Below are 26,501 nucleotides of genomic sequence, written 5' to 3' on the forward strand. Positions count from 1 at the left end.
CTCAGTTATAGCATCAATATATATATATATATATATATATATATATATATATATATATATATATATATAGTATATATATATATATATATATATATATATATATAAATATATATATATATATATATATAAATATATATCTATATATATATATATATATATATATATATATCTATATATATCTATATATATCTATATATATCTATATATATCTATATATATATATATATTTATATATATATATATATATATATGTATATATATATATATATATATATATATATATATATATATATATATATATATATATATATATATATATATATATATATATATATAATCAGCCCTGTATCTATCTACCATATGTAAGAAATTACATACATTTATATTTCTCATATCCTATATTAATCATATAAAATATTTAAAAACTTATATTTCTTATATCCTAAGAAATTACATACAAATTATTAAATGATTTTCTTATTGAAATGTTTAACATAAGACCTATACATATATACCTATACATATATACACCTATACACATATGTATAAATAGACATGACAACAATGAAACACAATAACAACAACAAACAACTAAAAAAGCTACCATTATGTAATCTTGCATTTCTTTGAACTGCAGTTTTATACTCAAATGAGTTTTGTAAAGCAGCAGCCTGCATAAAGATCAATTTTCCAGAATTAAAAATTAAAAAAACAAACATTTTAAATATATCTATATATACATCTAAAAATATTAAACATTTTTAGATATATAAATATAACTAAAAATATTTTATACTAGGTAATATCTATGTAAGATGAATCCTACCTTCACCCTTTTTAATTAAAATTTTCTAAGCAAAATCGAAGAAATGGAAAAATCAAACGAAAAAAGATTTTAGATAATTACCTTTGTATCATACATAATAAAATCAGCTGGCAAAGTAACAGTAGTAATGTTAGTAACTATGAATCCAATAGTAATACAGTTAAGACTTAATCCAATGATAAACCAAATTATTGAAACTAATTTTGCAAAAAAAGATCGAGGAGTAAGATCTCCATACCTTAGAATAAATAAAAATTTAAAAATTATTGAAGAATTAAACAAATAATAAAAACAATAAAAATAGATAATTAAAAGAGAAAAATTTTGTAGTTAAAACTTTGTAATTCAAAAATGTAAAAATAAATTTCAAATTAATATTATTCCACCATCGTCATTTTATAATATTACATTGTCAAAAATTATTATTTATAAAAATATATACAAATATACTTATTTATAAATATCAATATAGGGTCATTCCATGCCAACTGGACCAAGGTCCAACATGGACCCCCTCAGATTTTGATGAAACTTAGTGGGTTTGTTACTATCCATGAGAAAGGCAATTCCTGAAAATTTCAGCATAAAATTTTTTATGGTTCATGAGATATGGTTATTTGAAATTTCTGATTTTTCCAAAAATAAAAACTTCAGTAGCAAAAACATGATGGCTATATAAGGGTGGTCTCTTAATTGGTCTATTTGTTGAAAAGCTTTTTCAATAAAATCATACATAGGAGAGTGACTGGAACTATATCATGTAATTTGTTGGCTTTTTGCCACTGATTAAAGGTGATATTTTCCATGCTATGTCTATCAAACAAAGCAGTAAGATACTCTTTTAGTGTGTTGGTATCTGGGCAGTTATTGCAACTGTGCAGCATGCAGTCTCGATTTGTTAAGTCACATAAAACTAGTGTGAAGAGATCTTTATAGTCTATCTGGTATTTGTAATGCTTTATAATATCTGGTATTTGTAATGCTAAAAGTTTTGCATTTTGGTGGTACTCACAAACACATACTTGAAGACCTGATGAACCTCCAATAGGAATACACCACATTGGTCTAAGTTTTTTAGCAAAAATCATTTAAAAGATTCAATGTTTATATTGATTGTTTATTACATAATGATATTATTTATTACATAATCAACATTGCATTATGTTGACAAGTCAAATAATTCTTATAACTTGGTATAAGTTGTAATCTTATAACTTGGTATAAGTTGTAATCTAAATTTAAAAATGATAATCAAATAAGTCAAATTAATGAGGAAGGGCGGAATAATGAATATATTGAAAAAATATCATAAAATTTATAGTCATGATATTAAATCTTAGGTAAATTAGACTAAAAGTCTTTCATTTCAGTTTTACCTAATTGGCTCCTAATAAGTTTTATATAAAAACATTAAAAACTAAATTTCAGTTTTTGTATGCGTATGTTTAGTGGTGTGTTTGGGCATAAAGGCACTTCATACATCAGACATAAAACCAGACACACCATGTAAGGAGAAGTGTTCAATTACAATTTTTTTCTGAGTTCTGGGAAAAAATGTGAATATTAAAAAGTAAATAATCAGAGTAGGAGGGGGGGGGGGGGACAGGAAAGAGCTAGGGCTATTTAAAAATTGAGTTTAATTTAGGCTTAATTAAAGACTTATTTCTGGTACTGATATGAAATACTTTTAAATTCATAAATACTTTGTATTACAATATATAATACAAACTAAAGTACAACAATAACTTTATTTTTATTGTTTTTAATGTATTTTGGGTAATTTTCATTGTTCTGATTTTGTAACTTCCCCAGGATTACCCACTATTTTTTTTACTGAAATCACTGATATAAAGTCTATTGAATTAGAAAAAAAAAAAATCTTTTTAAAACCAGTGTTGATCCTAGGTTACCGGTGATTTGAAATGGAGACACATTTTCCTAAGTTTTAGCCGCAGCCATTTTTAGAGGTCTATAATTTTTTACTGAATTGTATCTTATCAGTAAATTTCTGAAAATTTAGAAGCCTACCATATATAGAAACTAAAAAAATATTTCTTTTCACTTCTTAAACTGCAGGTTTTGTATATTGACGCATCAAAAATCAACTTTTTAAACTTGCAAACAATTTTTTCGGTTTTTTAGGTAGCCATTATGGAAAAAATGTGATATTCAAGAATTCAATGTCAAAGTTTTTTTAAAGTAAGTCTAGAGTTGTATACAATAAAAAAACTAAAGGGTTTTCTGAATTTTTTTTTATAAAATATAGAGCTTCAAAGTGTGAACAAATCATGTTTTTGCTACTGAAGTTTTTATTTTTGGAAAAATTAGAAATTTCAAATAACCATATCTCATGAACCATAGAAAATTTTATGCTGAAATTTTCAGGAATTGCCTTTCTCATGGATAGTAACAAACCCACTAAGTTTCATCAAAATCTGAGGGGGTCCATGTTGAAATCCTAAAATTTTGGTCCATTTGGCATGGAATGACCCTATAATGGTATTTAATATATAAAACATAAAAGACAGCTAAGTGCTAATTTTTAATTTATTTATATTTAAATTATTTATTTCAGTCTGATTAGCTCAAACCATTGTCAGATGTAAAATAAAATACAATAACAAATCACAAAAAATGAATGTAAAAAACTGTTAAGAAGACATTATAAAGATGAACTGACATAAGGTGAAAATTATTTTGAGATTTCAATGATTTTTTTAAAAAGAGGTCTCCAGCTATTTGACGCAATTTCAACATCATTGTCCTTATTCAAAAGCGATGGGAAGTATCTTGTTTGGGCTCAATAATCTTAAGGGATTCTCTTATTTTCCTTTTATGGTAGTTAGAATTAAGTGCAATTTTTTTTGGGGTGCATGTAACTAAATATACTATGGCAGCCCCTCCAGTGTTCTGTGGCTTCGGAAGCATGCCAATTGCCTTTCATGCTGTTTACCTGATGCTCAATACTTCTTTGTATAATTTTCTTTTTTGTTTCTCCAATATAAATGCCACCGCATGAACACATAAACTTATACACACCCAGGTTGTTATTTGGTAATAATTTGGATTTTTTATTACATAAAATTGTTTTTAAAGTTGGCGGTGTTGTAAATATAACTTTAACGCCATATCTCTTGAGCTTTTTCCTTAATTTTGATCCTAGTCTTGGAATCCGTGGAAGTTTTATTGTTATGTAACCATTTTCTATTTTATCTGCAACTAAATCAACAGGATTGTTTTTAATTTTGAGAGAAATTTTTTGCTATAAGCTCTAACTCTGATCTTTTATGGCCATTTTTGACAAACATATTTATTATAAATTGTATTTCATCTTAAAGTTAATGCAGGATTAGTGTTTGAATTCGGTTTTATTTGTATATTTATAATTGTGGATTTTCAATGGATTTTAAAATTATAGTGGAAATTATTTGTATTTATTACTGTTATATCTAAAAAGTTTAACTCCTTCCTTTCGTTTTCTATTTCAGATGTGTATTGAATTGTGGGATCTTTTTGATTTACCAATTCCAAAAATTTGTCATGTTTTTCTAGTGAATCAAATTTTCTAATAAAACAAAGATTTTGTTTCTAAATGTTGCAAAAATGCCACTGCAACAACGACCATAAGTAATAATCCAATAGGGCCAGAATTAGATGTAATCCTAATTGTGTTTTTATACAAAAAGTAGCTTTGGCTTAGGCAGAGTTCAATTAGTAGGTGAATATCATGATTTTTTACATTTTTTGTGATATTGTCATTGCATTTTATTTTACATATGACAACGGTCTGAGCTAATCAGACTGAATCACCACATAAATTAAAAATTAGTGCTTACATAACAATGGTATATTATATATTATATATATATATATATATATATATATATATATATATATATATATATATATATATATATATATATATATAAAATTATATATACCATTGCATGCTCATCTATAAAATGCTCATCTATAAAATGCCAACATTGGTGTTATTTAAAAAAAGTTAATATATAAGACCAAAAATTTAGAAACTAAAAAAAAAGATTTTTTTTTAAATTAATAGATTGTCAATGTATGTACACTCCCTACCCTTAGTTAATGATTGTGCAAATAGAAGATTACAAAACTTTATTACTTGAGCTTAAGTAATTGTTATGTAGCAACCATTACAATAGCATTGGAGGAGATTTTGGATGGTGTTGGAAGTCTCCCCCAATGCAGCATATTGAAAAAATCACGGGAATTGTTATAAATTCGTTTATAGGTGTTTAAGTTCCCAAATGTCCTCAGGTAACCATTTATTCTAAAAGAAAAATTGCACCGACTCAAACTTAGGCTTCATAACTAAAATTTAAATGATTCACTTGAAATCAAATTTTTCACACTAAAATCTTTTTTTTTTTTGCGGGAAACTGTCAACCAACTTTTTTAAAGCTAAGAGCATATGTCTACCAACACATCGACCATAGAAAACATTGTTGTAATGTTAATGGACATTTCTTAAGTTCTTTCCCTGTTTCTAAAGTCTCCCCTATAATTTCATACATTTCACTAATATCTAAATAACACTAGACTTTATAATTCTCTAAGAAATACTTTATTTATAAACTCTAAATTGCAAAAATAGATATTCTCATACAAAAATTAAAAGTCTTAAAATCTATTTAAGTCAATAATGCACTTTATCCATTTCTTTAGATATTCTAGATGATAACTTGATCTGTATATGAAACAAAATCTAAAATCAGAGTATAACCTGACAACTTGATAATGGGTTTACAGACAACATTTTGGAAGTCTCTTGCTCTCCTGGTGTTGGTTCCTGCAGCCTCAAAAGCTATGTGATCACTTTGAATTTACTTGAAGATTTTTAATTTGTTACTATGGTAGAGATCATCGGACTCCACCATACACCATGGGTAAGCACCATACACCAATTGCATGGGTAAGAACAAGAATGAGATTTTAGATAACACAAAATATTTGCAAAATGTCACATGACAAGTTTAACGTCAAAAACAAAAATCTTAAATTGTTGGTTAAATAAATTGGTTAATTATCATTAAACAGGTCCTTATCAATTATCAATTTTTAGAAAAGCTTTTTGAGATTACAAACATCTTCTGGCTATGAGTCTTGTTAAAAATTCTGTGAGATATCCAGGAACCCAATACCACCATCCATTTCAACTGTAAGAAAGTGGTTTTATCACAATTGTTCTTAGTACATCTAAGTCTTTGTAACTATTTTTGTTTTTGTTTTTGTTACTGAAATGTTACTTTTGGTTATTACAAATGTCTGAAGTGAAAAACAAATTGGAAAGGTGCTTTCTGAGAATTAAACTTGACATACAATGTTTTTTTCCACAATATAACACCACTTGATTTAAAATTGAAGCCAGCTTTCTTACACCACAGTTGAATTTCAAGGAGATTTTAAGCATTTTAGAATGCTGCAACTAAAAATAACTCCCTAGGTTTGGAAAGCACTGATAAAAAATATTTTAAAGTTTAGAGTTTTTGTTCCTTGCTAAACTAAATACTTACTATAATTAAGTCTTTTTATGTCTTTATGAACTTTCAAGTCCAAAAAACAGTGTGTTTAAAAATTACATTACCTGGAACTGCAAGAAGTTTTTCTTTTTCTTGATTTAGTCTAACAGTTCCATGAGGTAACAAGGCTTTATTTAAAATCACCAGAAGCTACTCTTTCAGCTATAACATTGTCTTTTGTCATCAAGCTCATATGTCATATGTCATCAAGCATACTCTGTCAAAGTGTTTGTTTAATGCAACAATGTGGAAAACCTCTAACAATGATAAAAAAGATTGTTGGACATCATTTCTTATATGTCATTTTATTTTGGCTTTACTTTTTGGACAGAACTAGCTGTAGGGTATGTAGTAGTAGATTAGTGGGAAAACACTTAGCTCACAATAAGAGGTTCAAGATTTAATACCACCAAATGCTTCAGAGTTTAGGGTTTATAGATAGAGTTACAAATTTTAAAAAAAATGTGACAAATGCCTCTTTAACTGAATTGGCTGCCTCTGGTGCATGAAAAGAGTTAAATTTATTTACAACAAAAAACAACAAAAAAACAATAACAACTGATAGATGATTGTTGAGTATATTCTTTGCAATACAATAAATCAAGCAATCTTAAACTAAATCCATTTTTCATAAAAGTTAAACTTTTTGCAAATCAAAGTTAAAACTGAAACATTATTGCTAACTAAAAACTTTTTAAAAAATTTGCTAAAAATATTTTGTAAACACTTAAAAATAAAACCATTATCTATTGTTTGCTATTTTTGTTGTGAAAAGATGCACTTTTTTAGCAACTTAAATAAATATATTAAGTGTATATATATATATATATATATATATATATATATATATATATATATATATATATATATATATATATATATATATATATATATATATATATATATATATATATATATATATATATATATATATATATATATATATATATATATATATATATATATATATATATATATATATATATATATATATATATATATATATATATGCATTAAAAATTAAAACAAATATTAGTTATTAAACAAAATAATTAAATACAGAAGCTTACCCTATTGTTGTCATAGTAATAAACGCAAACCAAAAGCCACTTAAAATTCCTTTCAAAGCGTTTCCAATTATAAATTGTTCTGGATTAATAAATTGATCCTAAAAAAAAAGTTGTTAACAAGTTTAAGTATATATATATATATATATATATATATATATATATATATATATATATATATATATATATATATATATATATATAAATATATATATATATATATATATATATTTATATGTATAAGTTTTATATAGTTGGAAATGATGTCTGGTAGGTCATTGATATATATCACAAAAAGTAAGGAGCCTAAAATGGATCCTTGCGGAACTCCACTTCTTACTTTTTTCCATTCAGATTTTATACATTATTGGGTGTAATATGTCTTACATATTTGGACAAAGACAAAACTTTGATAACTATAAACACTTTTTAACTTATACTTATATATATATATATATATATGTATATATATATATAATATATATATATATATATATATATATATATATATATATATATATATATATATATATATATAGATTTCCAAAGTTTCTCTTCAGCACAAAATGATTAAATATTCTTATAAATAAGACAATTTTTTTAATTTTTATTAAAATCATTTATTTTATAAATACATGTTTCGACTATAGCCATCGTCAATTAAAATATATTAAAATGCTTAAATCAAATTAGTAAAATTAAGTTAAATTAATAGAGACCTTAAAATACAATAAAAATGCAATTAAATAATGTAACAAATGTTTTAAAAAGATAAAAGAACCGGTAATGTTAAAAGGAACTAGATTGGAATTGTCATTTTTATATGGTTCATTTGTTTATTAATAGTGGGTTTTTCCCACTCTATGTACATGCTTTCTTTGAGTTTTAATATAAATTTGTTGGAGGCCGGATCCAAAATTGAAAAATTAGCATGATTAAAACTATTAAAACAGCTTTCATTTGAATGAATATGTTTATAAATGTGTGAGTTTTTATTCATTCTTTGGTGCTTGATTATTTGTGTCTTTAAACTACTCGCTATTTAAAGACACGAATAATGGATATAGATACTTTGTTGCCTTTGCTATAATACTCTCTATGCCAAAAGGTTATTATGTTTTACAAATATTTTATTAATTTATTAAATTTTTTCTAAAGTATTTTACTAAAAATACAAATAATCTTGTTCAAAGTAAGGAAAACCTATGAAAATAATTGAAAAGGTTTGGAAAAGTGGAAGAGAGTTACTTATAAAGATTGGAAGGGTTACTTCAACTGACGATCAATGCTTATGTCCAATTTGTTGTAAGGTATCAGACAAGATATCAGCCACAAGATTTTGAATTTAAAAGATGATATTATTAAGTTAAATGAAAATTTCTGCATTGAAAAGTTAAACTCATTCTGCACAGATTGTTTTCAACTAGTTGGAAAGGGCATTAGGCACGCAAACACCAGAACATCAGCTGTTCAAAATGCTAAGAATCTTATTCTTTCCAAGAATAAAAATACGTCAGAGCAAATAATCTCAACTGTTCTAAAGTTTCTAGTAAAGCCTGAAAACTTGATACAATTATCCACTGGTAGATTTTTATTTATTTATAATGACTTTCTGCAATATTCTATTCTAAATTTATGAGAATCACTGCTACCTGCAGTACTAAAACCTCCAAACAACCAAAGTAGTCTCTACTGATATAATATTTAATATCAAGAAAAATCATGATCTGCCTGAAAATGTTGCTCATGATATTCTTAGAGATTTACAAAAAGATCTTGGTCGTCTAGGTTTTTAAATATTTTATAATGTAATTTAAATGACAGTATATTAGTTTATTTATAAAATTTTCATACAAAAAATTTATAATAAAAAAGGTTCACTGAAGGTTTATAAACTTAACCTACTTTAAATTATGCAAGTAAAAATTAGAATTATTATTCAATTAAGATTAATTTTGAGGTAACAATCAATATTTTGATGAAACAAAGTTAGAGGAGCAAAGTAGAAATGCGAAAGACTCAGGAGTAAACAAGTTAATAATTCTGGCTTTAGCATGTAATGTCAAGGAGAAACACCATGTTCTTAAAATGCTTATATAATTAATTAATCTAATTCAGCTCAAATTTTTTGTCCTAAAGCTCTTAAACATACTTTTTGGCATATCAGTAAGAGATTTTGCCTAATTTTATTCAATTTTACAAGTATCTATTAAAAGATTAAATCTCAGGATAACAAAATAATTTATTATAGAGTCACAATTAGCTTATCTGATAACTAGAGAACTTTTGCCTACTTAAGTTCAGATGACTATTGGTACCAAGATGCAGGATAGCATCATAAGACTATGAAACTATTCAATAATGTTATTAAGCCATGTCTGCTTAAGGAAGATCCCAAAAAATTTATTCTTGATATCATCCTTTCTCATTTATGAACATGTTGTAACAAAAATTGTTGACATTCTTTTTGTCAACGAGGGCCTGAAATCCTTTTTTGACAAAAATACGGTAATGTAGCATGGGTATAATGGTGGCAGATTAAATGGACCCAACTTTGGTAAAGTTCTCAAATTATTGGATGAAATTATGCTGCTAAACACAAATTCAGTTATATCCCTGCATTAAAACCCTGCAAAAGAACAGGTAACAATCATACATAAAGATATTTAGAATACTATTGTAAAGATGTGTTTGACAAAACATTATCACTTGGTTGGAAGTTCCATATTATTAAATACCACCTTGTAAATTTTCTTAATAGAAATCAGAAACCTCTTGTACTTTTTTCAGAGCAACATCTGAGGCTGTACATAAAAATTTAACAAAAACATTGAAGCGCTATGCCATCACAGAGACTAACAAACTACAAATTGAAGCTTAAAAAAGCGGCTTCCACCTACAGCTCTATGAGAATTTAAATTAATTAAATACATTCATGTTTAAACTTGTTTATATAATATATGATCTCATTGTTTAATTTGAAAAAACAATTATTTTCTATGGATTTTATAACGTGCTACTAGAATTATTTTTTCAAAAAAATCATAGTTTAGTTATTACTTTTATTGGTTTTTTAAATTGATTAGAAATTGGTTTTTTGATTGAATAGAAAGAACATTGTTTAGAAATACAAATTCAGTTTATGTGCTTTAGAAGAAAATTTTGTTAATGGCACTTTGTTTAAAAAAATGAGTAGACAGTTTACACCCATTTACAGTTTTTATCCTGCAGCCCTAAACTCTACTGGGAGTAAGAGTTTATTTCTCCAACAGTTGTTATTTTCCATTTTTTAATAAAAAAAACATTTTTTGAAATTGTGGCACAGTATAAACTTGTAAATTTATGTAAATAAATGTTAAAGTTTACAAAGCTGCATATGAGAATATAAAACATAGTCTAAAAAGTTATGCTTTTTATAACTGATGTTCCGTGTACAAATGTTTCTGTTGCTAATTTAGCGCAGCCTTTATTTTTATTGTGACAACTTTTCAAAAGTTATTAATATTCTTGGCAAGTTTTACACCAAATTAAAGTTACTTCATCTGAATCATTTTTTGAAAGCTGGAGGATTTAAACACCAATCTTCAATAACAGTTCTGTAAGGCATTATGATTTGATTTTAGTTTGCTTTCTGTACACTGACGCATTTCTTAATTTGAAAAGATTCAATGAAAAACTTGTATTAAATTTAAAAAAAAGTTTAAAGGTTTTTAATTAGCATGTTCTCCACATTGATATCGAGAACCATCGATATCGAGAACCATCGATATCGAGAACCATCGATATCGAGAACCATCGATATCGAGAACCATCGATATCGAGAACCATCGATATCGAGAACCATCGATATCGAGAACCATCGATATCGAGAACCATCGATATCGAGAACCATCGATATCGAGAACCATCGATATCGAGAACCATCGATATCGAGAACCATCGATATCGAGAACCATCGATATCGAGAACCATCGATATCGAGAAGACAAATATGAGACAAATATGCTTCTTACATAACTTCTGAATTCAGTCCAGAATGGAATTTTTTATTCCTTCTCAACAATTCCAAATCTTTAACATCTTTAACATTATTGAACATCTTTAAGATGATTGAACCCTTCCTTAATAATCGAAGTATAAAAGCTGTCATCGATGGACAGCACTCTTCTTCATATCCTGTCACTTCAGGGGTTCCTCAAGTTTATATCCTTGGCCTAATACTCTTTTTAATTTACATTAACGATCTTCCAGATATTCTCACATCTAAGGTGGGATTGTTCACTGATGATACTACCATTTATTCTTATCATGATATGAAACCAACACTCTCTGATTGCTTGGAGGGGGAATTTGAGCTTAAAGACGATCTCACTTCTGCTACAGCATGGGGCTCACACTGGCTGGTAAACTTTAACTCAGATAAAAATTTTTTTAACTGTTATTGCAATAACCTAGATCTTCCTATATTTATGAACGGTAATATGCTCAATGAATCATCAACCCTTCATCTTTAAGGATTAACTCTTACTTCCGATCTTTTTTGGAAACCGTATATCAAATTCAGTGCAAAATTAGTATCTGCTATAGTTGCATCTTTTAATTGTGCTCGCCACATTCTATAAATCTCAAATTCGTCCACGTATGGAATACTCTTGCACTATCTAGGGTCTTCTAATGATGCCCTTTCTTTTTTAGACAAAGTTTAAGGGGTAAACAGACTCTATCTGTTGACCAGCCTCGCACCCCTTCTTTATCTGGCGCAGATGTATTTTTAATACATTGTTTCCAATAAAGGATGTTGAATGCTGGATCTTCTTGACTCAACCCATGGGTTTTGCTTGTGTTTCTGTTTTTATGACTGTGCAACTCATTCTATTAAACAGTGTACTGAGTACTATCTATGATTTGAGACAAGTTCTTTAACAAATTTAAAAATGAATAAAGTACCAAAAACTATAAACACAAAAAACCATCATCATTACCAAGTTCTCTAAACCTATTATTCACTAATATTCGTGGTCTTTGAAGTAACTTTTCTTCTGTTGAGTCTTATCTCTTGCAAAGTTTACCAGACCTACTTGCTCTTTGTGAGACTAATTTGAGTTCGGCTGTCTCATCTTGTGATTATCTTCCTTTAATTTGTAAAGACTCCAATAGTCACATGCTTGGCCTGGACATTTACATTTGTAAGAATTCACCCATTTGTTGGGAAACTAGGTTTGAATCCACAGACTATTCTATTATGTGCTTTCATTTAGCACCACTTCACTTTATCGCCTTTCTCTTTGTTCTATATCGCTCTCCTTCATCTCAAGACTCTCTAAACTATCATTTCATTCTTCTTCATTATCAGAATCCCCTTATCATTGCACCTCTTACAACTACCTTAGAGCTCACTGGGACTCTTTTTGTGAAATCTTCCATCTTCCTGCTGACAAATATCGCCTTTTTTTTTCAACATATATTGCCTTTCTCTTTGTTCTATTTTGCTCTACTTCATCTCAAGACTCTCTAAACTATCATCTCATTCTTCTTCATCATCTGAATCCCCCTATCATTGTACCTCTTACAACTATGTTAAAGCTGACTGGGACTCTTTAAGTGATTTTCTTCGTGATGGCCTTTGCATAAAAATCTTTTGTCTTCCTGTTGACAAATGTGCTTCTTACATAACTTCGTGGATTCAGACTGGCATGGAATCTTTTACTCCCAATTGACAATTCCAGGTCAAGCCTCACTCTTCTCCATGGTTTTCCTCGCATTGTGCTGCTGCAATTGCCAATCGAAACCATTACTTTCATATCTATCAGCAAAACAATTCTCCAGAAAACAGACATCTGTTTATTACTGCTAGAAACCATTGTAAAAAGGTTCTGTCTAACGCATAAGCCCGCTATTTTCAGGCTTCATTTTCAAAAATTAGGCTCTTGTGAATTCTGGAGAATCTTTAATAGTATCAATAATATAGGCAAATCTGTAATTCCAACTCTCTTGTATGGTTCAGACTTTGTCACCTCTCCTAAAGACAAAGCTGAATTGTTTGCTGAGAAGTTTTCATCAATATTATCTCTTGATTCCACAAGTTGTGTTCTACCTGATATAGCCATCAAACAGGTTAATCCATTGCTTGACATTCATATCACTCTAGCTTCTGTATCTAAAATGATTTCCTGCTTGGACTCTTCTACAGCTTGTGGCCTGGACAACATACCTGTTATAGTCTTGCAGAAGTGTTCTCTGGAGCTGTCGTCTATACTTTCAAAACTATTCAACAAGTCCTTATCAGAGTCTTGTTTTCCAGCCTGCTGGAAAGCAGCATCTATTATCCCTATTTTCAAAAATTCTGGAGAGCAATCTGATTCGTCTAATTACCATCCCATTAGTCTCTTTCATATCATAAGCAAGGTTTTTGAATCTTTAATTAACAACCACTTAGTCTCTCATCTTGAATCTAATAACTTACTTTCTGATCATCAATATGGATTTTGATCTTCTCGTTCTATAGCTGATTTGCTAACAGTAATAACTGATAGGTTTTATCGTGCATTAGATAAAGGTGGAGAGGTTAAGGCCATCGCTCTTGACATTTCAAAAGCTTTTGATAAAGTTTAGCATGCTGGTCTTCTCCATAAGCTTTCTTCTAAAGGTGTATCTGGCAACATCTTTAAGATTATTGAATCCTTCCTTTTCAATCGTAGTATAAAAGTTATCCTCGATGGACAGCACTCTTCTTCTTATTCTGTAACTTCAGGGGCTCCTCAAGGTTCAAACGATCTTCCAGATATTCTCACATCTAAGGTAGCATTGTTCGCTGATGATACTACCATTTATACTTGTCATGATAAGAAGCCAACACTCTCTGATTGCTTGGAGGGGGCATTTGAGTTTGAAAAGGATCTCACTTCTGCTACAGCATGGGGCTCACAGTGGCTGGTGAACTTCAATTCAGATAAAACTCAATTTTTTTCAGCCAATTGTTATTGCAATAATTTAGATCTTCTTATATTTATGAACAGTAATGTACTTGATGAGTCATCTACCCTTCATCTTCTAGGATTAACTTCTTTCTTGGAAACCATTCTCTACTTCTGATCTTTCTTGGAAACCATACATCAAATCTGTTGCAAAATTAGTATCTGATAAGGTTGCATTTCTTTATCGAGCTTGACACTTTCTTACTCCAGATTCTATTCTCTATCTCTATAAATCTCAAATCCAGCCTTGTATGGAATACTGTTGCCATATCTGATGTATTCCATATGGCAGATCTTCAAATGATGTGCTTTCTCTTTTAGACAAGGTGCAAAAACGCTTTGTAAGCATAGTTGGACCTGCTTTTGCAGCCAACCTCCAACCATTATCACATTGTCGTAATGTGGCTTCTCTTTCTCTTTTCTACAAATACTGTAATGGGCACTGCTATAAAGAGCTAGCATTTCTTGTGCCATCTATTAAAATTCATTCTCGTGTTACTCGTCATTCAACTAAGTCTCTTTTTTTTTTCTGTGTCTGTTCCTAAGTGCTCCCAAAACTCTTATTCCTCAAGTTTTTTTCCTTCAACATCAGTTCTTTGGGATTCGCTTCCTTTATCTTTTTTTCCTGATTTATATAATTTACAATCCGCTAAGTCATTTGTCAACCATTAACTTGCGATACAATCTTCATCTTTTCTTTTCCAGTAACTTTTAACTCTAATTAGTGGTTGCTTGCAGCCTTGTTGGAAGCGAAGATGTTTTTTTAAAAAAAAAGGTGCATTGTAAACATAGTTGGACCCGCTCTTGCAGCCAACCTCCAACCATTATCACATTGTTGTGATGTTGCTTCTCTTTCTCTTTTCTATAAATACTACAATGGGCACATCTCTAAAAAGCTTGCGTCTCTTGTGTCACCTACTAAATTCATTCTTGTGTTACTTGTCATTCTATGAAGTCTCATTTTTTTACTGTGACTGTTCCTAAGTGCTCTAAAAATCCTTATTTATCCAGTTTTTTCCCTCAAACTTCAGTTTTTTGGAATTCTCTTCCAAAAACCTGAAGTTCGAGGAAAAAAAGTCGTCAATTGTTATCTTGCTCTATAAACTTCTTTTTTAAGTCTTTAAGTAATAACTTCGAGTCCAAAGTATCACTTAAATGCAATGCACACCCTTGATGCCAAGAAGTCACCCACCCAAACAAACAGTGGAGGAAGGCTACATTGGATGCAGCACGTGGGAAAATTATAGAGAAACAAGAGAAAGACAAGATAACAAATGCCATTGCAATGGCATTTGTCACCTTGTATATTAACATGTGTTATACAAACTGCAGGCCAATTAGTATTGTAGATGTCGGTCTGAAGAATGTTATTAAGATTGCAATGACCTTAATAACATACTTTAGATGCACTTTCGCAAGAAAAATGCATGAATTTTATGAAAAGGAGAGGACTATAAAGGCAACAGTGTTACAACATGCACAACATGTTTCCCTCAGCAGAGACTACTGGGCATTGCTGAGTAACCATATTTACCTCAGAGTTACTGTGCACTACATTAATGAACAGTGGGAACTGCATTCACATACTCTGACAGTAATGAAGACACAAGAAAAACATTTTGCTGAAACATGTGCAAATCATTTTATTCGCATTGCACAGCAGTGGAACATTTCAAATAAAGTTAGCACACTTAGCACAGATAGTGCAAGGCATCTGCCTTTTGATTGCGCTCCTTGCATCACACTCAGTCTCCAGTGTTCTGTCACAGTATCTATGCACAACAGCATGTTTGATAATACCCTGGCCAAATGCTGAAAGGTGATGGACCATTTTAAACACAGCCCAGCAAGTACTGCAGAATTAGAACAAAAAAAAATTGAACTTAGACAAAAGAAGGAGTTGCTAATTTAAGACATTCCAACCAAATGGAATTTGACTCTGGACATGATAAAAAGTGTTTGCAGAAATGAACAGCCACTGAGGGATGTCCACATATAAAACAAAGATAACATAATGCAAAGATTGTTAAGCCAAGTCAGCTAAAATAGAGAAACTGCTGGAGGTGAGATGTGGGCCTCAGTCACTAACTTAAGGGTCATCCATAAAGTAAATAGTCCTAACTTTGAAAATTTGGCCCCCCTTTCCCTTGTTTCCATGCATACTTTTAAATCCTTCCTTCCCCTAAAAAATATGTATGCTATATAAAAATCCTTGCTTTTTTTTCAGTAAAAAAGTTTTAATTTAGAATATATATAAATTTAGAATATGTATAAATGAAGAAATTTCTTTAAAATAAGAGCGTGCGCTTTTGAAGTTAATCAACCCCCCCCCCTTCAACATCCAATAATTACTTTATTGAATGCTTTTTGCACATCCCTCCACCCTATAGATACTTCATTTGGTTTCGGCACAGTATCCCAAATTAAAAGACACCTTGTACCTCAGTTAACATATGATTTGCTTTTAATTTTAAAAAAATTGTTTATATGATGAATCAAATAAAAATAAACTTTACTTAGGGCAAACATTTTTTTATCAATCTATTTATCAAATTAGGCGGTGTTACCACTGGCCCATTCTCACATGCTGATCCTATTGGTAAATCATCAGAAAATTATGAAAAATTATTAATAATAAACTATGAAAAAATACAAACCGAACTTCCAGAAGTCAAATTTGAAGATCTGAGTACAGATCAAAAATACTTATATGAAGTAACAATGGCAGTTATAAGTGGCAAATGCTTTGATGATTTGAGTAAAAGTTCCCTGGGTAAGATGTCCCATGCCCGATGGTTAACAAAACCAAAAAGAATATTACGATTATATATTTCTACATCAAATGAATTAATACTATTAGCTGAATATTGTGTTAAAGTATATGCTCCAGTATGGTTTAAAATAAAAACAAATTCAACTTGCAATGATGGGTCTAAGAACTTTTGGAAATTAGTTAAATGTTTTTGATATCTGCCAGCACAGCTTAAACTAATATTAGATCCTGTAATTTAGCCTAATGCTTATTTTGACCACCCTGAAAATTTGCTTCTGTCGATGTTGTGTGATGAACACAAAACAGTAAGGGAGCTCGAGGTTATTGAGTCTCAGGGCGGCTTAAACTTAATTTACTTAAAGCTACCATGTCATACGCAAGCAGTTGAATGCTTTGTGAAAATAGTGACGGAAGAATATGCGATTTTGTGGTCAAAACATAATCAGTTAGATTTTATTTTACAGTATATTAATGTTTATATTAATTTAACCAAATATTGTTTTTTCGAAAATTCCCCAAACTTTGATTCACATGTGTGGACTAAAGATATTTTTTGAACTATTTACTTATAGATAATTTTTATTTGTTTAGACTTAAGACAACATAATATCACTATTAGAATATGATCAAATAGCTTTTATTTTTTTCCTATATATAATGACCCACCCTAATATACATATACATATATATATTTGACTATTTGTGTGTGGGTCTATATAGATATATATATATATATATATATATATATATATATATATATATATATATATATATATATATATTTGACATATATATATATATTTATATATATATATATATGTGTAATGTATATATATATATATATATATATATATATATATATATATATATATATATATAATATATATATATATATATTTAAACAACTTTGAAATGTATTCTGCACAATAGAGTGCTCAATGTTCTTAAAAGAACAGAGCAATTATATATTACATATTTATATATATATATATATATATATATATATATATATATATATATATATATATATATATGTATATATATATATATATATATATATATATATATATATATATATATATATATATATATATATATATATATATATATATTGACCGTTAGATATATATATATATATATCAAATGGTTAAAATATATTTAGGATCAAAAAAAAAAATTTAATTTAGAATAAAACTGATCCTGATTTATTCTAAAAATAGCTCAAGCCTGTAATAATGTTCTTAAAAATGTATGCGAGAAATATTTGAAACAAAGGACAAAACAATTTTTGAAACAATTACCCATTTGTATCAAAAAAATACATTTAAAAATCATTTAAATTTCTTATGATATAAATACCATTTAAAAAACTATAGAAACTAATACTACACTAAAATACTACACAAAAATTACACCTCTAAAGAATTTTTTTTCGCAGGTAATTTTTAGTTACTCTAACTTCCTATTTATAAAAAAAAGTGCGGAAAATAAATTATCTTACAGTAAACCAAAAAAATATGCCAAATAGTAAACCAAGCACATAACTGATCAACAAAAATGACCACACATTTAGAACTTTTGAAATCATTTTTGCAAGCATAACATCAGCATTATGTTCATCACGTTGTACAGCTGCAATTCCTGGTGATTGTATTAAAAGCATAAAGGAGGTGTTTGTTGCAACTTCATAACCATTTCTTCCATATATTGGAAAACTTATATCAATATCATTGCTAATGGATAACTTTAAATCAAACTCTGAATTTTTAACAGGATTACCTCCAAACTTTGTTCTATCAAAGTAAAGTTTAGAGAGTTTACTTGAGTAGCCATTACAAGTACCACATGACTGAACAACCATGTCTTGAAGAAAATTCACGAAATTGCCAGTAACTTTTTTCCCATCAAACAATACAAATGGATCCTTGATAAAAGAGTTAGCAAATAAAACTTCTTTGCATTTGCATGTTCCTATAATTAGGCAACAACTTTTTGATTAGGATTTTAAAGCAACATTCAAAATTAACAGTTTAAAAACCATTAGAATAAAATCTAATTAAAAATTAGAAAAAAACAACTTATATTCATACTATAGTATTTTTATTATGTTATTTTTCATTTTTCATGAGTTCAATTAGTAATGATTTATTACTCATTAATAATAAAATATATAAATAATAAAATGCTTAAATCATAAAAAAAAAACAATTTGAAACAGAAATAGAATTGATAAAAACTCACTAGCTTGAAATTCCTGGGCAGGACTGCTACCAGCAGTAGTAAAACCAACAATACTAAAATTATATATAGCATAGTTTAAAAGATTTGTTTGCTTATAATAATGTGTAAAGGGATCAAACTCTATTGTGTATTTTAGTTTTTCTCCAGTGATTTCCTGTCCAGATCTATAATTCATGTAATAAATAAGACGATACCCAAGCAAAACTCCATTAGTATTCTCAACTGGAATTGGATCCCATGAAATTGACCACCAATCAGAAGATTGCATGTCTATTATCTGAATATTAGGAACTGGAACAGATGGTGCTAAAAACAAAAGATTAATTTTTTTCAGCAATTTACTTTTCTAAAACTGTTACCAATACTTTTAATAAAGTAGTCAACTAATTCAACTAGTTGTCTATTTATAATAACCACTTCGGTAGCAGCTATGTAACTATTTCTGTTATCTCCTACTGAGAATACAACTCAAAAATAATAAAAAATAGTTCAACTATTTGAAAGTAACCTGTCTAGAATAGATTAAATCTAGTTGTCAAGTAAAAAATCATGTCTTTAGTAAGCATAATATGTGGTATATGATGATTTAATATTTACAATATGCTTGAAAGCATGCAAAAATCTTTTTTTATAATCATCATTTCACCATATTGGGTACTTAAAGCATACACATCCACTTATACTGCCTGAATAAAACCTATTGAAATTTATTTTTTTCAAATATCAAAGTATGGTTTTAGTCCTTTGTGAAAATAAACCTATTGCATTACCATGTAGTAGCCTTAGTTAATTTAATGCAACAGTGGTAGAATGTTGGCTTTTTAAGTGAAAGAGAAGGAGTTTAAACCCACCATATCCTTGAAAGTACTCACTCAACTTGTTCTTTAATGCAACTATTATTATTCAAGGTTTGTATTTTTGGGTTAAGGTGGCACAATAATTGAAAAAAAGAGTAGCCTTCTTCACTATAGTGAACCCACTGGGCCTTGGGGAAGTGAATTTATACATTTATGGCCAAAAAGATTCAACCACTCATAATTATTATATAGATAATTATATAGACAATTACTTACAAATGCAAAATATGCATGCTAACACAACCATTCATTGCGTGAGTGATTGCTACATAATCACCCACTCAACGCATGATTAGTGTGATATCTTATATACCTTTATATATTTAAATCATGTATAATTTATCATTATTAACTTACATGTAACAATTATATGAGTATTATCTTAGAGTATGGATGCAGCACCATTGTATACAAAAGTATAATTTTAAATGAATAACAAGTCTGAATGAATGATGCCATATATAACTGTTTATGATATATTCAGTGCATCTAGTCAACAGATGGCTTTTAAATTGGTAAATGATACAGCTTTCAAAATGATTTGACCAGAATTCAAAATAATTATCAATAACTTTGCTGAGATTTTTAATCTAAACAATTTGATATCCACAATGTAAAAATTAACAAAAATTTCTAAGGGGATTATCTTCAAAAGCTACAAAAGAAAATAACAGGAAAATATAGGGAATTTTGCAGAACAAGTTGGTAGGGCAGTCCATATCAAGTTTAACTCTTCCTAGAAAAGATATTTTTAAGTCAGATCAAAACATAGCAAAATTAAAAAAAAAACTGCTTTTGATTTTAACACAAAAAAGAATCAAATAAAAAGAATTTTTTTGATTTAAAATATATCAGGGGGGCAGTTCCAAGATTATTTAGTGTTAAATCTTTACAGGTGGAGTTTTTAATAGGTATGGTACAAACTTTACTGTTGTGTATTTATGCTGGTCTCAAATGAGAATGGACTACAAAAAATAGTGGAAATAAGAGCTTGGAAACAAAAAAAAATTCTAAAAATCAATATACCCTAACAACCTGTGTAAGGGGAATAAAATATATACATTTGTGCACTATGTTAAACAACATAAACATAACTATATATAAATAAAACTTTTACAGGCATACTTAGGTAAGTTGGCAAATCATTAATATTTTATATTAGCTTAAAAATCATGAATTTCCAATTTTCAGACTAGAAATGAATTTCAGTAATGCAATTAAATTTAAGAAATCAAGTTTTAACTTCATGCAACAAAAAAATATTATAATAAAAAAATGCTTTTGCAATATATGAATTACATTTTTTAATAAAGTTTTTTTGTCATTTGCTTTTTGGAAACACTGCTTTTATCTGTAATACCTGATTACATTGTCTAAAATAAGTTTAATGTCATTTTATTGTTGTTTTTAAAATTTATGCAATAATATTAAAAAAGAAAAAACTGCTTGCAATAGACTAAATTTATTATGCCAAATTTTTACAATGTTTTACATAGTAGAATACTATTTTTACTTATTGTAAAAAATCGAATATTACAAGACAAAAAAAGGACAAAAAGCTATAGCTTACCATCTTCTAAAGTTTTACACATAGAGTAAATTGACGGACCAGCACCAAATAAGTTATAACCATAAACATCCACGTAATAAAGAGTAAAAGGTTTTAATGCTTTTAAAATGAATGCATTATAACCATATTGCGCATCCACCTCTTTTAATGGATCATTTGACCAATAAACTTTATATCTAATTTTATAGCCAAGTATTTTACCATTCCTATATTGTTCCAAAGTATCTGTCCATTCAACATATATCTTAGTTGAACTCAATGATCTTGTTGTAGCATTTGCAGGAGGTCTTTCAGGACCTTTAAAATTTTTTTGTAATAAACAAAAGAAAAAAATTACAAGAATATATATATAATATATATATATATATATAATATATATATATATATATATATATATATATATATATATATATATATATATATATATATATACACACACATACACAGTGTGGAAAATTAGAAATCAAAGGCGAGTTGTCAACTCGACTGACTAACACATGGAATCAATGATCAATTGTTTTTGTTTGGCCAAATATTTTATTTTTCTCTTTGTTTAAATTTTCATCTTAGTAATAGTTTTCTCATGACTGAAATGTAAACACACAAAAATAACTTAATTCTTGAAAATTAACAAACTTGTATTCTTTTTAAAATAATAATTTTAAATTAGCCAATCCAATTTTTAAATTTAAATTTGCAAGTAACTATAATAAATTTATTAACTCTCGTGCGCAGATCTATTTGAAACTGATACTTAATTCTAAGAAGACAACTGTTACATGAAACACTACTATAAAAAATTACATGTTACATTCTATTATAGAAAAATTTAATTTCATCTCTAAATCATTTATTTATTTGCAGAAAAAAATTTACAAGAAAATAAATAAAATGAGTTAAAGAAACTAAAAATAAAAAAAATTTAAGTTTTTTAAAATTTAAATGACTCTCATGAAATTTTAGTATATGCATTTTCCAAATTACATCGTGATTGTTTGTACAACCTTGTTTTTCAAAAATTCTGCTTTTTTTCAACCGGTCAAACATGACCGGCAAAAATTTATTTTTGGGAGGTCAATATAGCAATGGTAATTAGTTTGAGTAACTGACTATTGACCAGCTATTATTTTCCATGCTGTATATATATATATATATATATATATATATATACATATACCACATGGTACTGTATTTTACAAAAAGATTGTTCAATGTTTCTAAAGAACAGAGCTGCAATAAATTAGTAACATTAAGCTAACTTGAGCTTTACTGTCAGTTTCCAGCAGGATCTGAAGAGAGGAGAATAATTTTAACTATTCTCCTCTCCTTTATTTAGATTGAGATATTTAGATAAATTTTTAAATTAATCTAAATATCTCAATTTAAATAATTACAACTTTGAAACAATGAAGTCTTACACAAGGAATCATGAAGTCTTACACAAGCAACATGAAGTCTTACACAAGGACATTAAATATTTTATTATTAAATTTATTAAATTTATACTTTTTAGTTATAATAATATTTAAAATTTCAAGTATACTATACATATAATGGCGTTTATTATATAATACAATAACATACTTATATTGCTGTTGGAGCATTACCAATAAACCAAATTTGTAAATTCTTATTAAAACAACTTTGCATAAATTTAAAGCTATGATAAGGTGACACATGACAGGAAATATTTTAAAAAAACTATTTTTTCAAAACTAAATGAACTTTTTTCTGACATTAGATTCAGTTTTTGCTAATATTGGCTTACTTGAACACACAAGTTAAAAAATAAATACAAAAAAAAACTAAATATAAATATAAAAAATCAATCTAAATATAAACTTAGTTTACTAGTATATTGAAATAGAGAAATAAAGTTTCTCAATTAAAACTTAAATGCAATTAGAACAAATTTAAACTAAAAAGAAGATACAGTTTTTTTAGCAGACTATGTTGACATATAGTACTGTTTAGGTCTGCACAACACAAATACAGTACAGTGCAAATTTATCATCTCATCAAAAACTGCTGGAAAATTTTTGTGATTTTTTGGGTAATCATTGGAATTATCATTCCAATGATTACCCAGAAAACTTCTAAATCCTTCAGCATTTAATTTAGTAGTAATAAAGCCAATTGTACTTATTCCAAAATAAGAAAATATATATATATATATATATATATATATATATATATATATATATATCAGCCCTTGGAATAAGGGTCGGCCAACCTAACTGCTGCCCTAAGAGTGTTTGAATTCGGTAAAAAACTGCCAACCTCATTTCTATGTTTTATGGTAAGTTTTCAATTTTTTTTGCCGAGTTTAAAATCAAACAATGATAAAAAAATCTATTTACTTGCTCCTAAAGTCTGCATTCTAAATACACTACTTGGCAAGCCATTACCATAAGATGATGCAGTTAACATATATGCCTTGTAAGTGTGAAAGGGAGCAAGATTCAACAAGATTACACTTTGATCTTCTGAAGGTATGCCTTTCCATTCCCAAATCGAGTTTGGATTTGTTATATCTTTGAAATAAATATATAACCAAACTTCTGTGTTGTTACATCTGTCTCGTGACCATGATATCCAAACATTAAATTTATCAAACAATGATACATTGATATTATATGGTGGTGGACAAGGTACTAAATCAGTGAAAATATATATATATATATATATATATATATATATATATATATATATATATATATATATATATATATATATGTATGTATATATATATACACATATATATATATGTATATATATATATATATAAATGAATATATATATATATATATATATATATATATAAATACATTTATATATATATATATATATATATACATTTATATATATATATATATATATATATATATATATATATATATATATATATATATATATATATATATGTATACATATATATATATATATATATATATATACATGTATATATATATATATATATATATATATATATATATATATATATATATATATATATATATATATATATACACGTATATATACATATATATTTATATACATACATAAATATACATACATATATACATACATATATACATACATATATATATACATATATATATATATATATATATATATATATATATATATATATATATATATATATATATATATATATATATATATATATATATATATATATATATATACATATATATATATATATATTTATTTATGTATGTGTGTATATCATTGGTAGGTCGTTTTTAATTTTGCCCATAAAATATAAACTTTATATTTATTTAAAAACAAATTAATATCAAACACTGACAAAAACCTCTATTTTTAACAAGAAAAAATCAATATATATTTTTGATAATACTGTAAAACGGGGTGAATAGAAACAATTTTCAACTTTGGTTTAAAATTTTGCATATTTGTAGTTGTTTTAGGTACACCATTTTTTCCCCAAATACAGGTCTCTGTTAGACCTATTTTTTTATGGTATTTCCATTTTTGTATCTTATTTCATTTTAATGAAAACAAATAAAAACATGGTGTTTCTATTCACCCCGCAGATGGGGGTGAATAGAAAAAGTACTTTAATTTCATGTGGGTTCTATTGAAACAAATTTAGGGTGAATTGAAACAGACAAATATGGATTTTTGGTCAATAAATGAATACAAATAAATTTATTTCTCAACATAATGATTTATTTGAGTGCATAAACAAAAGAAGTTACATAAAATGTGCCCTACGGTAAGAAAACAAATTGGAATAGTCCTCTTCATCTTCTGATGATATCTCCACACGCTTTCGGCTTTTCTTTGGCTGAACCTGTTTAGTACCTGAGGTACCTGGGTTTTGGCCAGTAGAACATGAAGTTTGGGGAATCTCATCGTCCGCAACGAAGTCCTCAACACCGATACTTTTGCCAGGTTTCACATTTACTTTGGTCCTTTTTTGCCTTATCTTAGGAGTCTGATCATGACGCAGACTCTGAAGGAGCTCTTGGAAACTCCTGTCAACAGCTTCAGTGTTCTTTTGAATGTTTTCTGGATTCTGATTTTCCTCATCATCAATGATTTTTGGAAGCATAGACAGCACTTTGTTCCTGTTTAGAGGCGCTATACCGCACTTCTTAAAACTGCTGATCACATTTTCTTCCTTCAATGAATCACACAACTTTTTCAATAACCCGGGAAATTTGTCCTTAGGAACAGTTGCTTCTGCCCTTCCTGAGCCCTTTTTCCACTCTTCAAGAATCTGCAGCCATGTTGATTTCAATGGGCGAAAAAAGGCTACGTATAGAGGTTGTGTGAGTTGGGTGGAGTTAGCTGGGAGAAAAATAAAATTGATATCATTGTCTTTACACAACTTCACAGATTCCATTGATAAGTGGGAAGACAAATTGTCCCCAATCAGAATTTTTCGACCCGTTTTGTTTTTCAGGTACGGAAGAGCAACTGTCAGTACCCAATCTTCAAAGCAAAAGGAATCGAATCAGCCAGACTTTGTTCGATTGTACCTGGCGTTTTTTGGCCCACCTTCTGTCCAGCTTTGGTACAAGTGCATAGCCTTATACACAACGTAAGGTTGTAAAAAAGTTCCATCAGCAGCGGCTGCAAACATCACAG

The 26,501-nt window shown here is 28.0% G+C and overlaps 1 protein-coding gene across 3 annotated transcripts in view; it reads right to left on the reverse strand.

Annotated features, from left to right (window-relative positions):
- LOC101238067 (uncharacterized) overlaps positions 1-26,501 on the reverse strand; it is a 174,156-nt gene that overhangs the window by 13,487 nt on the left and 134,168 nt on the right. For all 3 annotated transcript variants that reach the window (XM_065813576.1, XM_065813577.1, XM_065813578.1), the window contains 7 exons: positions 24,224-24,517; positions 21,864-22,160; positions 19,437-19,742; positions 18,697-19,166; positions 7,452-7,549; positions 908-1,064; positions 605-671 (listed from right to left, as the gene is read on the reverse strand). In XM_065813576.1, the coding sequence (XP_065669648.1) occupies positions 605-671; positions 908-1,064; positions 7,452-7,549; positions 18,697-19,166; positions 19,437-19,742; positions 21,864-22,160; positions 24,224-24,517 (1,689 nt within the window). The remainder of the gene's footprint in view (positions 1-604; positions 672-907; positions 1,065-7,451; positions 7,550-18,696; positions 19,167-19,436; positions 19,743-21,863; positions 22,161-24,223; positions 24,518-26,501) is intronic.

This window comes from Hydra vulgaris, chromosome 12 (assembly GCF_038396675.1).
Source record: "Hydra vulgaris chromosome 12, alternate assembly HydraT2T_AEP".
Classification (NCBI taxonomy): domain Eukaryota; kingdom Metazoa; phylum Cnidaria; class Hydrozoa; order Anthoathecata; family Hydridae; genus Hydra; species Hydra vulgaris.